At 42.3% G+C, this 16,700-nt stretch overlaps 1 protein-coding gene across 2 annotated transcripts in view; it reads right to left on the bottom strand.

Moving 5' to 3' along the window:
• rarga (retinoic acid receptor gamma a) overlaps positions 1-16,700 on the bottom strand; it is a 43,324-nt gene that overhangs the window by 23,667 nt on the left and 2,957 nt on the right. Inside the window, exons 3-4 of one of the 2 annotated variants that reach the window (XM_061058745.1) lie at positions 14,171-14,236; positions 6,449-6,814 (exon numbers count right to left, since the gene is read on the bottom strand). In XM_061058745.1, coding sequence (XP_060914728.1) covers positions 6,449-6,617 — 169 coding nt within the window. In that variant the 5' untranslated portion in view covers positions 6,618-6,814; positions 14,171-14,236. Of the gene's footprint in view, positions 1-6,448; positions 6,815-14,170; positions 14,418-16,700 lie in introns of those variants that run through there. The other variant, XM_061058744.1, reaches the window with a different exon arrangement.

Below are 16,700 nucleotides of genomic sequence, written 5' to 3'. Positions count from 1 at the left end.
TCATCGTCATCATTTTAATCATTATCATCGTAATTATCTTCATCTTTGGACTTTTTGTTCAAAATTATTTTTCACTCTTTTGTTAAACAAGTCAGCAAACTTATCTGGACTTTTATTTTCACTGTTACAGGCCCACCTAGTCTCTGTGCGGCATTATTCAATCTGATCCGTCACAATAATGGCCAACCAAACAATAAAAGAGCAATCCATTTCTGAAATCCATCTTGAGGCTAGGGGTAGCCTAGGGAGATGAAAGTGAGGATGCCAGAGCTGTTTATTAAAGCAGAGGAGGCTCCACTCTCACTGATGGATCCAGTTAGAAATACATAAAATTGTCTGGTTCATTGTTTCTAGTTTGATATGTATATCTTCATCACAGAATTAGAGGTGCCAGTGAGCGGAAGACTCTATAATGCTGCTACTTTTTGATTAAGTATGGGCACAAGGTCACACTAAACGATGGTTCATATCCAAATACTTTGTTAAGAAATCCATGTCTTTTTTTTTTTTTTACTTCAGTCAAAACAAAAGTTTTTAGATTTTGATAAAAACTACAACAAAAGATATTCATCTCTTTCATTAGTTATTTGGAGTCTTTTAAATGATTATTGGCATCAGCCCCATTTCCATTCAATTTATCCACCATGGATTGCACGTGCAGCTCACAACCTTAAGTTGCTATAATCCATTTCAAAGTCTTTTATTTCTGAATATCTTTACTGCTTTAAAATCCATATTAACCAAGTTTCCCCTCCAGGCTGAGGCTATGTTTTTACTGCCTCCTTCAATCAATTTAACAGATATCAGTAAGTGACAGTAAGACAGAGGTCAGACATGGATCTGTTTCACTTTTGAGTGCAAACAGAAATGTCAACACTAAGACAGATGTGATATTGCCTTTCCGTGTTTGTAGGGAAGTGTTTGAGCCTTCAAAAAGTGAGTGTTACCAGGGCTGAGCTCATCATCTTCATATCCATACGTACATAGCTCCCTTTCTCCATCACCTCCCTCCCTCCAATGAAATACACAGGATACCCACATGTGCACACAGACCAATCCAAATCTTCACAGTTAGCCTCCCATCAACCTGCCTCCATCCAGGCTGTGCTGAAACCCAGCTCGTCAAACTTCATAAAAATAAATAAAGCCGCACAATGTGCTGTTTGTGCTCTGCTTCACATCCAGTGGAGAAGCCTTCACTCTGCTGTCCCTCCTCTCCATTTACAAGTTGGCTTTTACATTCCCTCTCATACCACATTTCCCATCAAACATGGCTGCTTTACACAACTCCTCCCTGAACTCCCAAAGCCAACATGACCTCCTTATGTGTGTGTGTGTGTGTGTGTGTGTGTGTGCGTGCTTGCATGCGTGTGTGTGTGTGTGTGAGTGAGTGTTAAAGAATGCAATGAGTGTTTTTAATTAAGTCACTTTGCATGAGAATTTCTTTTTCTGGTTGGAACATTTTAGTCCTTCACAGCCTGCCTTACTTAATGGTTTTTGTGTGTGTGCATGCGTGTATACATGCATGTTTAAACATGCACGCACAGCAGCCAGTTTTCTTTTGTTTGTGCATGTGTGTGTGTGTCTGTGTGTAGGTAAGTGTGTTTACATGTTGCACATAAATCCAAACCTTACACACAATAGATATGATACACATTACATGGCCCAAGATAACGATTGTATAACAAGATAGGGGTTTGTGATAATCAATATGTTGAAAGACAATTATATGTTGAAACATCACGATACACGATTAACTGAAGAATACAAAATGCCCCATAAAAAGGTAAAGTGCAGGATAAATGAAATTCTTATTCTTAAAAACGTATTCCTTTAAAAGGCATTAAATAGATACACATTTTGGTATTTGACAGATATAACCAGCTTGTGTGTGTAAACCTGTAAACAGAATATGCTTGAACTTTTTTTAAAGTAAAAACTTGTTTTTAAACTTGAATTTATGACTGTATACTTTAACAACTGTCATATTTGCCGCATTTTCAGCACCTACAAAATGTTGTCTATCTAGATGTGCGACTTGGCAGCTCTGCTTATATCTGTGCACGTGCAGAACTTATCTGTGTGATGCTTAATGTGATGTGTGATGCTTAATGTGCCTGTAGATGAATTAAAGATTCTGTACTGGGAGCAATATATGACCGGGGATATTGATATCAGAGGGCAATCAATATCCCCTATCAATTTGGCAGCACAAATCGGCAGAACTCCAGTTTGTTTTCAGTCAGCTTTCATTCCTCCGTAGTCTTAAAACGGCATATGAGCAGCATTGTCAATTAAATGGGCAACCGTGAGGATGCATGAAGTAGTTCTGTGGGTCAAATTGTAAAATTCGGTAAAATCTGTTAAGAGCACCTGACTGTATAGTATTATAGCATATAATATATAATATATAGCACTGTATAGTATTGAGCATACCAATGATTGGATTACATAAGACAGGATGATGATGTATTGCTGTTTCAATATTTTCCCCACCTCTGTAATACAGTTTATATAAACATGTATTCCCCTATTCTCCACTAGAGGCACACCCGAGCAGACTCAGACAGCTTTTACATAAGTAAGACACACTTTTCATTCCTTTCTATTAATATAATGTATTAAATCGTCCCACTGCAATGCAGCTTAACCACTCACAGCTGAGTTTGCTGGATACATCACTCAGAGCAAAGCTGAAAATGATGGTCTGAATCAAGTCCCAGCTCAGCAGTAGGACTTCAGATTTTGGTCCTTGCCATGTGGTCTGAAGGAAATGACCTACTAGCTTTTCAAAACATCCCTGTGGCTGGCTTTGGGGCCAGGGCTCCGGCCCTGATTGGTGAAAGCTTAGAGAGGTGTTTCAGGGCTCAGTGGTGATGTTATCACATAGTAAGTGGCCTTAATGGGCTTCCAACTGTTTGTTTGAAGGGCTCCCATAATGACAGGGATCAACTGATAACGGCCTCTAGCACTCACTGCATAGACAGCCGTTAGACCCTCTCATGGATGAACAAACTCCTTTGCTCCTTAATCATGATACGGCTTGTAAGAGGATGGAAGTCCAAAGCACAGCCATATGGTCAGTGAACCTCATTCACACATGTCTCAGTCGCTGAAATGAGTGACGAGTGTAGAGAAGCCGCCTATCTCTGCATGTGCAAACACAGTCCGCCTATCCCGTCCCTCCCCTCTCCTGTCTCATCCCACCACTGTGCAGAACAGGTATTTCCAAAGACACGGCGGTGCAAAAACAGGGCGCCGCCGTGGGAGGTGCTCTAACCTGTCGGCACAGCGCGCACACCCAACCAGAGTAGGTGTCACCCGTGCTACCTTTCCAACAATTATGCACAGAGCTCTGAACCTGGGCAAGAATGCGGTGCTATTAAATGCATGAACAAATGCACACAGAAATATCTTCAGAGCTGCTCCCTTTATGTGGAAGGTATTTTCTCAGTCTGGCCCACAGACAGCCCTGACAACAATGAGCAGGCCTGTTTGGCCAACTCTTGGAGAAGAAGTAGAAGGAGGAAAAATAACATGGCCTGGGGAATGTCCAAACCGAGGCCTTTTGTCTTCTCTGCAAACTTTTAAGAGAGCTGTCCCCGCTGTTAGTAAAAGGCCTTGTAACATTCCTCATCAAGGGACAAAACAAAAGGAGGTTTTAAAGGCAGAAACAGCTGATAGTTTTTCCATCCACTGTCCAAAACATAAACTACTACTTTGAGTGTGTTTTTGTATTACTTTAGCTCAGAGAAGCTGTAGATGTGTCAATCAATTGTTTGGGGAATACATAGAAAATTGATTAATGAAAAAAACTCAATCCTTCCTTTCCAACATTCATCAAAAACGTCACTCTTTAGTCTGATAATTCATGTTAATTTTTCAATTACAAAATGTCATGCATCACACTGAACCAATCTGATAATGCAAGTGGTCTTTCTTTGTTATGGCTTTTTTTTTTTTTTACTAGCTACAAGGATTACACTGAATCTGTATTCTTTGGAAAAGCCAAGAAGTTGATGTGGCATCTTTCCCAAATAAAAGATACTTGAAAACTAAAATCAAAATCAATTTTTAAAACTTTTTCCATGCAGTCTCTGATTTACTTCTAGCTATTTCTAATCTCATAGCAAACCCAGAATACATGATAGTGATTTGCTCTCACTGTCCAAAACCTGCCCCAGCAAGGGTCTGCTTCTCTGTTAGCTTCTTTAGAATACAAGCACTAAACCAAACAATGTTTTTCTGATTAAACTCTCTCCAGGATGATGAGTTAGTTGGATAGCATTGCTTATGAACTTACGTCTCTATTGACATTACAAAGTTACCATCACTTTCTCACTTCTCCCTTATATATGAGGTTTAAGGCATAAACTATTTTAAACACAAGACACAAGTCACCAATGAAAAGTCTTTCCCTGGCTCTTGATATGAATATATTAATTTTGATCTTAAATAGAAAGCATCAGTTTATAATATTAGACCAGATATCAGCTAATACAAAAAGCAAAACTAAAAAAACGTCAATCTCCTCATATAAAGCTGAGTCAGAGCTAATTGTCTCTGTGATCCAGACTTAATCTTTGACCCTGGCCTCGTTTAAGCCCTGACACAGAGCTTAAACCGAATAACTGCGCTCCTTAACCCTTGTGAACGAAACCACTGCCAGCGTGGATGTGTCAGTACAAGCAGTCATGTATGAAGCCCTGTTGCGTGTGGTTGCCTGCATCTGTTTGTTCTTTGATACTTGTTTTCTTTTTTTTTAATTCACGCCAGTGCAAAAACCAAAAAGAATCCATCTGTCAGTGCTGTGGGATTTTACTCTGCGTCAGGGGTATGTTTCTAGTTTTTAGATGAAAGAAGCGCTCTGTGTGTGAGAGAGAGAGAGCAAGAGAGAGCGAGAGAGAGAGAGAGAGAGAGAGAGAGAGAGAGTGGGAAGAGTGTCTCTGGTGGTGTGTTTGCTCTTGTGTATCTGTGTGTTTTCCTAACAGGGTGTGTTCTTGGATTCCACCACACTAAGACATTACCCCCAGGTGCTCTCTCTCTCTCTCTCTCTCCCTCTCTTGCTCGCTCTGCTCTATGAAAATACCTTGAGGATTAGGTGGGCAGCAGCAGGAAGGAGGGAGGCGGGGGTGGTGGTGAAGTAGTGATTGACGGCTGAAAGGCTGAAGAGGTGCTCAGGCATGCTGTGGTAGAGAAGAGAGGGAGGAGGGGGGGGACTGCACACACAAACAGGGGGGACTTCTTCGCAGGGCTCTGCACTCAGCTGTTGCCACCCACACCCATTATAGCCTCCACCACCTACTAGTACCACCCACCGCCACCTGCCACCTCTTTAGCACTGCACCCAGATAAGATTTCACATAACTGCGGCATACCTTTACCTTATATCCCAACCTCAACCCTTCTTTTCTCTCACTCTGACATCCTCAACGGATAATTATGCAGCAAACAAAGATCCTTCTCCCTGACATAGAATCCTGTCAGTGATTAAGAAACAGTTTTAAGCTAGCAGGTGTTTTGAACAATGAGTAATGTATGTCGGCAGTATGTGTGTGTGTGTAATCTTGCCGGTTTTCCATGACAGAAAAACACTCTGATTGCCAACATCTCGTCTTTGTGCTCTGTGCTCCATGCATGATTTTATCCTCATGCTAAACCATACAACAGTGCCCTCTGTGGTGAGGCCTAAAACTTGAATCTATCTATCTGAAACCACTGGAGCACGATGTTGCCGTCTGGTTGTTTGATTTTTACCCACAATTACCCTCGCTTTTCACAAAATGTTAAATTGTAAGTGTGCTCATTTTTAATAAAAAAAAAAGTAACACAAGCCTTTGAGTTGAAACGGAACTAATATTCAAGTATTTGTTGAAGCACTCACCACCTCACATCGAAAGAATGTTGTTTTGTCTCTAATTGCAGACTTGTGGCCTGCCTGCCTCACTAAAGCGCCATGAGAGGCCACACACACACACACACACACACACACACACACACACACACACACACACACACACACACACACACACACACACACACATATATATATAAACACAGACACACAACTGAGCCAGAGCCAGAGTTTGTGGTAACAACCACACCATCTTCAAGCATCTATAAGGAAACCACAGGAGCAGAGTAATCATTGTACTGATGAAAGTGGACTTTTTTCCTCACAGGCTCTTTGGGGGATTTTTTTTTTTTCAAACCACTCATCCTATATCACAAACAGACCCTGACGTTTTCCATTTCCACAAAATTACACATAATGAAGTGCAATTTAAATCACCGTATTTTCCTTTTTTCCAGCGCACGTCCAAAATTGATTGTACATTGACTTAAGTGAAAGTAAGGAGCTGTTTAGGTAGTTAGAATCATACTGGAAAAAAATATACACGAACGGAAGGGAAAGTCAAACATACACATAGTAATGGACATGACTTACAGAGAGCGGCCATCTCTTTAGGCAGGTCAGCACCAAATCTCCCAAACAGGCTGGTGTTAGCCAGCAGGTCAAAAGGGGAGTGGCTTCTCATGGAGTTGAAGGCGAAGGGATAGACAGCAGGTGGGAAGCCAGTCATATGACCCACCTGCTGTTCCCTGTTGGTTGCCATGGTGAGGGAGCACACCCAGGGGTCCGTAGCAGGCCACTAGATGAACGTAAAGGCTCCAAGAAAATCCCCAGAAAAGTTGAAATCTGTGACCTTCCTCCGACTCTCGGGATGTGGGGAAATGACGAGCGCCGATGTGGACTATGGTTTACTGATCAATTGTCTCACTCCACTTTGGAAGAGTCATCAGATCCAATTATCTGAGGAAGAGAAGGCAGAGAACTGTGTTATTTCTCACTAATAAATTCACCACATACAACACGAGCACGAGTGTTTCTTATTGGCATGAACATGATGATACAGTCAGTGGTTTGTGTTGAGATTCCACGAAACATTTCACCTCAGATCAACTCTGAAACCCTGAATCATCTGCACCATGGGAAGGAGAATAGTTTATCCACAGTATTAATGCAAGATGGATGTTCAAACTTCATAGCAACAGGTATGACATTACAGGAAGGACAGAGGAAGTAAAGGGAAGGATGGCGAGAACCAAAACAGACAAAGATGTGAAAGAAAAAGAAAATACTTTTGCTGTGAGAGAGAAAAAAAAAAATCTGAAAAACTGGGACCTGGCGAAGGGAAAAGAAAATAAGAAAGAAGTTTGGAAAAAGTTATAACAGGGACGAGCGAGGGAGGGAGGGGAGAGAGAGTGAGAGAGAAAAAAGAGAGAGAGCGCTCTTGTTCCTGCAGTTTTGAAGAGCTTCCAGACTTCTACAGTGATTCCAGGCTATGCCATATGATTTAAATCACCAGAACTCTACTATAAAGAGCTCCTCTGTTCCTGCTGCCAGCCTAGCACAGCAGCCTGCCTCTCTGCCGCTTTCCCCAGGACCAGAGGCCCAGACACAGGGTCCGAGGCATGAAGAAGGGAGACGAATGGGGGGAGGGTCAATGGTAGGGAAAATGAGATCCACTGATTGCTAACTGCCGCTGTCACTTCCAACTATCTTCTTGAGGTCAGGCTGCAATCCCACAGAGTCATTTTAGCTCCAACCTCCTGTAGCCTGCTCGTCACTTTGACTCCACACAGTAGGCAAAAGACAAGTCAGGCTCAAGTGTGGACAAGGCTGTACTTATGCCCCAATGTTAATAGAAGGGGGGGTGGGGGGGGAATCTGCTCAAGCCTCCCATTTTCTTTATTTTTATGTTTTCTTTGCCTTTCGCTTCCCAAGTGCATGAGTGGGTGGTGTGATCATCTTGTTTTTTAAATGTGGCTTTGAAAAAGAGCAGAGCCAAGGAATTTGGAACTGCTGTGGCTTGTGAATCTGGGAGAAAAGACAGGGGAAAAATCTTGGTAATGAATTCGGTATAAACAAAGAAAAGAGGGGAGGAGAAAAAAAAAAAAGATCTAAGGCTGAACCAGTGAACTGCTGAACTGAGCTGAGAGCGCACAGAGGAACAGTGACAGGGTCCGGGCACTGGGGGGCACTAAGACGTGGCGCCGTGCCCGGGAAAATGAGGGAGTGCTTTCCAAGACGCACACATATGCACACAGTCTGAAACACATGCAATCAAACACTGAAAAAAAATACTTAACATGTGTGAGAGCACACACTAACACACACGCACGCACGCACACACACACACACACACACACACACACACACACACACACACACACACACACACACACACACACACACACCTCTCACCCATTGCCTTTTCCAGAGCTCCAGCTCCCTCCCTGACTCTCTTTCTGGCTCTTTCTCTTTCAACAGAGCCAGTTAATTACACCCTACTGCTGCAGGCAGCTTCAAACCACCACTAATTTAGAGTTCCATTACAGTAAACTGTTCCACATGTGCTTCCAGGGCCCAGGCAGGCTCGGGTGGCCACGTTTCAGGAAGGAGCAGCGGCCGATAGGCACCCACCCCCATCCTGCCAACGCAGCTACATTGCCATCTTTCTTTTTCTTTCCTTCTTTCTTTCTTGCCTTTTTTCCATTCCTCTTTTCAGTATATCCCTCATCTAAACTACCTTTGATTTTCTTTTCCGAACCACCCCACATCTCCTCACTATAATCATGTCCTTATATCCAATCCCCACAACCCCACACCCGCCCCTACCCCCACTAGCACCCCGTCTCCATCCCTCTACTGCTTATACAACTTGTACCATGACCCTGTGCAGTGGTTCCACTGAGTGGCTAACACACAAAAACATCACAAAAGATTTCACAGTCGGCCTAATGGGAGAAGAGGTAGAGACTGGAAAAACAAAACTGCCAGCAACGCACAGGCGCACAGTATGTTTATGTGAGTGTGTGTCAGTGTGTATGTGCATGTGTGTTTTGAGTATGTTCTTGGCGAGTGTTAAGCCCGTTTGGGTATCTGCCTCATGAACTCAAAGCAGGCCCCATAAAGGCAGCGCAATCTGTCTGCGAGTGCTGGGAGAAGAGAGGCGGATAAAGAAATGAAGATGTGTGAGAAAAAAAAGAAGGCTCATGGCGGAGAGTAGGACTGTAGGCATGTGACTTTTGTATTCCCACAAGAGGAAACAAAAGTATATTCATCCAAAAATTAAGCTCTAAATGAGCTTTAAGCCAGAAGCGCAGAATCCTTTCTAGGAAAAATAAACCAAAGTGCCACTGCTTGTTCGCACATGAAACTTTGGAAGAAAGAAAAAAAAAAAAAGAAAGTAAGACCTACAGAGAAAAGACAGAGACACAGTCTTTTTTTTTAAAAAAGAGCCCAGTTACTTTACTCTCCCCAAACACAATAATGAATTAATAAAATAGTTGGCGCCAGTGTTTTTTAATGAGTCACATCAGCCCAGCAGCTTTTTACAGACCCATTTATGTTTTATGTCGGGTCCTGTGGTAGGCTCACTTCGCCAGCCCGTCTGGGGCTATAAGGGGATAAGGGGAATTTGTGAGTGACCTCATCCCCTGTTAGCCAGGGCCAAATGGGCATGGAGGGCCTCCCCACTTCCCCTGAGCCTGGGGGGCACACAGGAGGCAGCAGGCGGCGAGGCAGGCGAAGAGCACCGGGGCTGGCCATGGGTGGGTTCATGGCTGCTGCTGGGACTTTCCATCATTCCCTGAGAGGTGCACTGCAGAAGTTTAAATTTACTCTGAATGTGTCGGTAAATAGTGTGGCTTCAGACCTCACTGTAGCTCTATGTGTTAACGCAGACTCATTGGTTACACTCGAGATAATCCATTGATTTTATCGGTACAGTACGGCGTGTAGCGAATGAAATGAAATCAATCAAACAGACAATTTGGAGACAGCTTACAAGAAGAGGCACGCTTACAGAGAATGGGATTGTCCTGTTTGTTGAAGAGTTTGTATTTCGACACAAAGACGGAGCATCATGCAAGAGTTTAAGAAAGACAAAGAGAGAGGGAGAGAACAGTTCCCACAGATTGAATGTCTGCCAAACAAAGGGTATCAAATCCTCTGTGAGCAACACAACAATTGTGCCTTAACCGTTGTGTCGGAGTCAGGCCCCTCAGGCAACAAGAACTGCACTCAAACATAACAAATAAATCACGGCATCTCAGGAAGCTTTGCACCACACAACCAAGAGAGGCAGAGAGTGTTTTTTTTAGTCAGCACATGAAACCACAGGTGATTACTCAGCGCATATGAGCAAGAGTCATAGCTGTTTGTTAATAGGAGGTTTCTTATAGGTGGGAAACAAAAAGCTACATTACTGTATTTGATGTTAAACTGAGTTGTAATTTTTTTGTTTGTCTTGGTGGATTTTTGCCTTTGAGGAAAGAATCCCGTAACTCTCCTCCCTCTTTTACTTATGTGGAAACGATTTATAAATATACATTTTTATTTTTTCACTTCTAAGATTGAGTGGCTTTTCTCCTTTCATTATCTTCTGGGTTCCTTCAACAACCCAGTGGGCCACAATATGCCGTTTTTGAAAATTCTCTGCAAGGTTAAATAAAAATATGCGTCAATCAGTCGAGGCAGAGCAGCAAGTCAAAACCTACTCAGGAAGGATTGAATGTAAATTCACACACAGCCTCCAGATAAATGAACTGTACCATGTATCCTGGCGAGGAAAGCTTGGCAGTCCTCTCACTCTTTTTCCACCTCTGACTTGCCCACTCCTGTTTTTTTTATTTTTTTTCCTGACAGAAAGTTGTTCATGTCTTCCAGGCACTGTCCTCCAATTGTCAACATCATAGAGTGATTTATGTTCAGTAAGTTTGTAAAGGAAATGACTTGAAGCAGGCAGTTTAGGTTTCGGGTCATGGGTGAAGTCCTACTACGACAGCAGTTACACAATAATTTAACAGACCGTGTGTCCTCACTGGGTTGACAGACTGGCTTTTATAAACCGCTTGGGGCAGAATGAATATTTATTGTCATCATGACTTGTTAATATGCCAACACAGAACAATCAACAACTCAGAGCTGTGACAGACTAAATAAAAAGGTTCATATTAAATCAGGATCAGAGTGTTATCTGATCTGAGTGCTGGCGTCAGCAGTATTTTGCCTGTGACAACAATATCCTCAACACTATTATCTGATGCAAAGCTGACAGCTCCCAGTCTTTCAACAAGCGGCGGGCTAATGGCTCTGAAAGAGACACCTAGTGACAGACGCTCCAGTGTCTCCAAACAAACCCGCATTCCTCCGCCACAAACTTGTTTGACATCTGCCTGCTCTTGGCATCACACAAACACGTATTTGCTTACAGCAACAATGCAGAGTAGCACCTCTGTGTAATCATTTGTCACTTAAAAAGGTATTGTTTTTCATGAGTGCCACCGGGGAGTGGCATTGTGCAATCCTTGTTTAGGTATTATTAAATCGTCTGACATAAAATCCTAAATCTGTTTCTACTCCCTGCTTAGACGACATGTCCAAAAACAAGCTGTGTTGACTCACAGTGTTGAAGGAGAGTAGTATGGAAAGAGTGAGAACTCACTCAGAGCGAGACATAAAGCACTTTGTGACATGATGAAGTCATCCTTACAGATCGCTGTTTCCATGATGTTGTGGAGCTCTTTGGAGTACTCAACATGGAGACTTCAGCAGAGGGTCCAGCAAAACAAGAAAACACAGCGCAACAGGAAAGGGCAAAGACAGACGATGGTGGGGGAAAAAAGAGAAATAAAGTGAGTCAGAGAGCGGCAGGAAATAAAGCAATAGAAATATCCAGATGGCAGAAGTGTGCGCTTTACTCTTCAAGAAGTTAAAGGTAAAGTTGATGCTTCTAATGTGTCTCTATTTGGAATACCTAAGTGAAGATCCACACAAGGAGCAATGAAGGTGTTTCTCTTCTTCAGCTCAGAGAGAAAACAATCCTTGCTCTGTATGAAGAGTAGCATAATGGATGGTTTCAACAACACCACTTTCAGCCTCAGGAGTCAAAGCAACACTCAGACACAAGCAGGCCCAAACACACACCCACACACCCCTCCACACACACACACACACACACACACACACACACACACACACACACACCCAAGCAGAAAACAACACACATTCACATAAGTTAAACTCTGTGCCAGAAGATCTTTTAATGAGGGCTTGGACGCTGCCTGTAAATGTAAATCCTCACAATCAGAGCTGCACACCTGCAAAAATAGACATAGGAAATAGTTTGCAGATAGTTTCCTTGTTAATTATAGTGTGGTAGCAGAGAGCCCCTCGATTCCCCTAAAACCACCTGTCTAACCCCTCCCTACCACTTGGCCTTAATTGCTATAGAAATTCCAGAAAAGACAGGTATCAACAACTCCCAGATTTACAGCTCAAAGTCGTGTCACAAAGGAAGACTGTTGGCAGATTTTGCAATACATAAGCTTTTATGGGTCAACTGTTGATTCAGTGTTTTCCCCAAATCCTCAGATTTATCTCGTACCTGAGAAAGTATAATCACAAAAAACACACCAGGTTTTTCAATTTTGTTATGTTCCTTACAACCCAATCGGAAAAAATATATACTAGACATTTTCTGAGCGCTTTGAAAACTTTGATAGTTTAACTGGAAATATTGAATTTATTATCATTTCCATGTCTTTCTTCTGTTTCTATGAAAAAGTAAACCATTTAATCCACACCTGACTTATAATGGAAAATCTGCCTCTTAACAGGCTGTTTGATTGAAGAAAAATGCATTCAAAGTTTTTCCAGGATACTTGTGCTTATAAGCACAGATACCTAGAACAGTTTGTGAGCATTGACTAAAGTTTATATAATAATCTGATGCTTTAAAAGTAAATATTTACAACAAAGAAAGAGCGGGGAATGTTTGAGGTGAGGACAACAAAGCTAACTTGTGATGATGAGTTACAGCAACATCTGGAGTGTACAACAGCACACACAGATAAGAATCAATTCCAACATGTCACTGAAGACAAGCACAATGCTGTGACTGCACACCATGAAGGTAAAGCTGCTCTGTGTGGACGGCAATTCCCTGAAAAAAAGACCCTAGGATGGTGCTACACAGGGGGCTAGCGCTGTGATTTTGCTCCGTTTCATTAGATGAGCTCTGTTTCTTTCGCTCCAGATGTCACCGACTCAGAGTCAGACCGATGGAGCAGATGACAGAAGAGCGCTGACACAGATATCACTAGCCTTGAAGCAGGGAGCGTTCTCTCGGCCGTCTGGGTGTTTTTTTCATTTTACTTCAATCAAACTGTCCCTCACACTTATGTCAAACCCCCAAAGGGAAAACACAGCAGGTGCAAAGCCAAGCCGGTCCAGCTGCAGAGGTTTACCTACAGACCAGTCAGCACTGGAGCAATAAACCAAAGCTCCACTCTGACATCAGGCCCCCTGATCTTCATCTGATATCCAAATCACACAGCGCTAAACACACTGTGTTACACATGGCTGTAACAAGTGGAACCTGTTAACCTTGCACAAATGCCAGCATCAATAAATAATCTTTACTGACACGCTGCTAACTACGGGAACACGACGAATCAACTTCCATGTAAACTCAGAGCCGAGTTTCAGACACACCTCACTCCACGGGAATCAGCCTGTGCTGTTTAAAAGGTTGAAAACAATGCTGCTCCATTCCAAGTGTTCATATGTTGGTTATAAAAAAGAAATCAGGTCAAGGACTGGTGACTCCTCTGGTGAATACACATCAAACACATGGGAGCGTGTACACACACAAAAGCACACACACAGACACACATATGCTAATAATAAAGAGCTCCACAGGCACTGGGTAACACTCGCTAATAGGCACATATGTGCACACAGAGTCATGCAGGCACAAACACTGCTCAAGTATGTTTTCCTATAAACTCAGTGTCACTCTCACGCTTATAAAGTAGAAACAAACTAGGTAACTAAAACACTGCATGCAAACAAACATGTGTGTTAGGACATTTGAGTGTTTACACATGGAAATCTGCACAGATTTGGGGAAAACAATGATTAATTGTCTCAAAGCCTCTCAAGTGTTTTGCACACTCGGTCTCTGTCTTCAATTAAAAGTGTCGACCCGTTCCCAAGAACTGCAGTCTCTCTCTCTGTCAACAGAGGGAGGATAAGAAGAAGGAAGACAAACAAAGACTAAAGTTGTGATTTTAAATGTTTTAAGTTCAATTTACTCACCGGCTGATGTGTCGATGAAGCAGACGGATGGATGAAGATCTTGACGAGGCAGTGTGATGAGTGGAGCTAGTCAGGGTGAAAGCAGAAAAGATGTGTGTTTGTTCATCAGAGTCCTTCTGACAGCAAAGACAGAGTAGCAGTGAGCCGCCGTCTCTCTCTCTCTCTCTCTCTCCCTCTTCCACTCTCTCTCTCTCTCTCTCCTCCTCCTCCTCCTCTCACAGTCTCTACCTTTTAAAATCACTCCTTCACTCCCCAAACACAGGCGCACACTCACTCTCTCGCTCAGTTAGAAATAATTATACACTCTGATTCATAAAGCCTTCCTTTGTCACGTGACCCAACACTTCAAATATACAGCACATTTTTTCACAAGCCACAAAATGCCTGGAGGGAAGGAAAAGGCCCAGAGAGCTTAAGTTTCTGTTTTTAATTCTCTCTCCCTTCTTTGTCTCTCGGGTGAATTCTTTTTCTCTCCATAGTCTTCTTGGCTAAAGGGGTTGCTTTACCTACAAACTGCTTGTGCATGTCCAAAAGCAGAGCCATGTCGTGATCTCATTTCATTCGGTTTTAATCAATAAATGCAGGGTTTAATAGGAGAGGATGTTTGAGTACAACTCAGAATAGAATGTTTTCATCTAACACAGATGCCTTTTGAAATGGCAAGCAGATAGCTTTGTTTTTCAGGAAGAGTCTAAATAGCTTCATCCACTCATTAATTCCCTGTGTGATCAATTTATGGAATAAGCCTTAAAGTACTTTTGCCCCATCTGTCTGCTTTTAAAGGAATGTAGTGAAGGTGCTGTACTTGTGTTACTGATGTTTGTGTTTTATTGCTTGTAATGTTTCTGTGACAAACTTTGTGAAACTAGTGAAGGAGGTTTTGGACATTAATAATTAGATATTAAGACATTTCAAGCCACGTAAGGCTGAACATGTTTCAGTATGCCTAACATCTGTCAACATGCTACCATTATATTTTAACGTCATGCAGTTAGGAATATTTATGTAAAGATATTGTTTTTGTTTTGTTTTTTGGGTTTTTTTTGGGGGGGGGGGGGGTTTCTCTACCTTAACCACTCGAGAAACTTATAGTGTCACACAGCTGCAGGGAAGTCCCCTGTTAGATGGCAAAGCTGTGCAGCAGCAGCAACAGATTTGGGTGTGCCCCTAAGCGTGCCCCTCTCTCCATATGAGATCATATGTTTCAGATCTGTGTTTATGTGTTTGTGGTTCTGGGTGTGTGCCCTGCTTTTCTGAATGCAATGTTTCTCAAGTTGTTTTGGTTATGAGGAGCACCTCAAACCTCAGAACTGGGAGGAGAAGGTGCACCTCAACGGGCACTTTTACCTTTGAAGCACAGCAGAGGTAAACTTCACTTTCTTAAGTATAACAAAAGAAGTCGGTGTAAACACGACTAGCTTTTGACAATTAAAAAAAAAACTAGTCTTATGTATTTCTAATAAAACAAATAGTGCATGGAAACTTCTTCAAAATAACCAAACTATTCATTCACTATTTATTCTAAAACTTCATCAAAAGCGATACCCTCAAGGATTATTGGCATTTCATCCCTACACATTCTGCCAACATTACAGTCCGAGGAAGAATCGCCAACAAATGAGACAGCTAGAATTTTTAGTTTGTTCCTCCCAGGTACCTGCAATAAAACCTGCTATAACTTCTCCTTATTTTGTTTGTAAATCACAGTAACTGGCCGGATACATGCTGAGATCTTATCCCCAAATACACTGACGCAATATCCTCCAGGATAAAGTCAAGCCATAATAAAAAAAATAATAAAAAAAAAATCTTACTCAGGCTATGTCCTATTTTTGCTGTGAGCTTCCCATCTTTACAGCCACATACGGTCTAAAGAGGCCGACTGAAATGTTCCTTCATACATTTTTCCATGTGCATTTGCTTGTTCCTAATCAGGGTGAATGAATGGCTAAGCAGTGAGAGGCGCTGTTGCCATTTTTGCAGAATCCTTATATTCAGGAAGCTCAGATCTAAGCCACACTGCAAAAAACACTTCAGCTGATCCTTATCTCATTTACATTTGATTTATGGGCTGCTTATGGAGCCACTTCGGCCAATCGAAATCCTTTAAATGTTTGCATAACACTACTAAATCAGCAATTGAGTAAAATGAAACATGTACGTAAACACAGCCATAGGGCGCTACAAAAACGTACTTTATGTTATTCATTAAGGGGATAGGAACTTTAAAGAGTGAAATTAAAGTCAGTGTGATGACATTAGGCTGACTGAGATTATGCATTTGTGTCAGAATGTGCAGTGATGGGAGTCGCGTGTCAGTGTGCGGGGCATGCAGTGCATTAAATTATGACAGTGAGCTTGAGCAGGGGGTGTACTCAGGATTTGGGTACATGCACTTGTGAGTATTGCTGTGGATGTGTGTGTGTGTGGATGTGTAGGCAGTAGCAACGAAAAGGTTAGAGGTTACTAGTGTTTGTGTTTCAGTGTCAGTAAAGTGTGCTCCAGGCAGAGATTTATGATCATTGTGTCT

Source organism: Labrus mixtus, chromosome 15 (genome assembly GCF_963584025.1).
Source record: "Labrus mixtus chromosome 15, fLabMix1.1, whole genome shotgun sequence".
Classification (NCBI taxonomy): Eukaryota; Metazoa; Chordata; class Actinopteri; order Labriformes; family Labridae; genus Labrus; species Labrus mixtus.
Note: the sequence above shows the minus strand (reverse complement) of the source record. Positions and strands in the feature narration are given on the sequence as shown.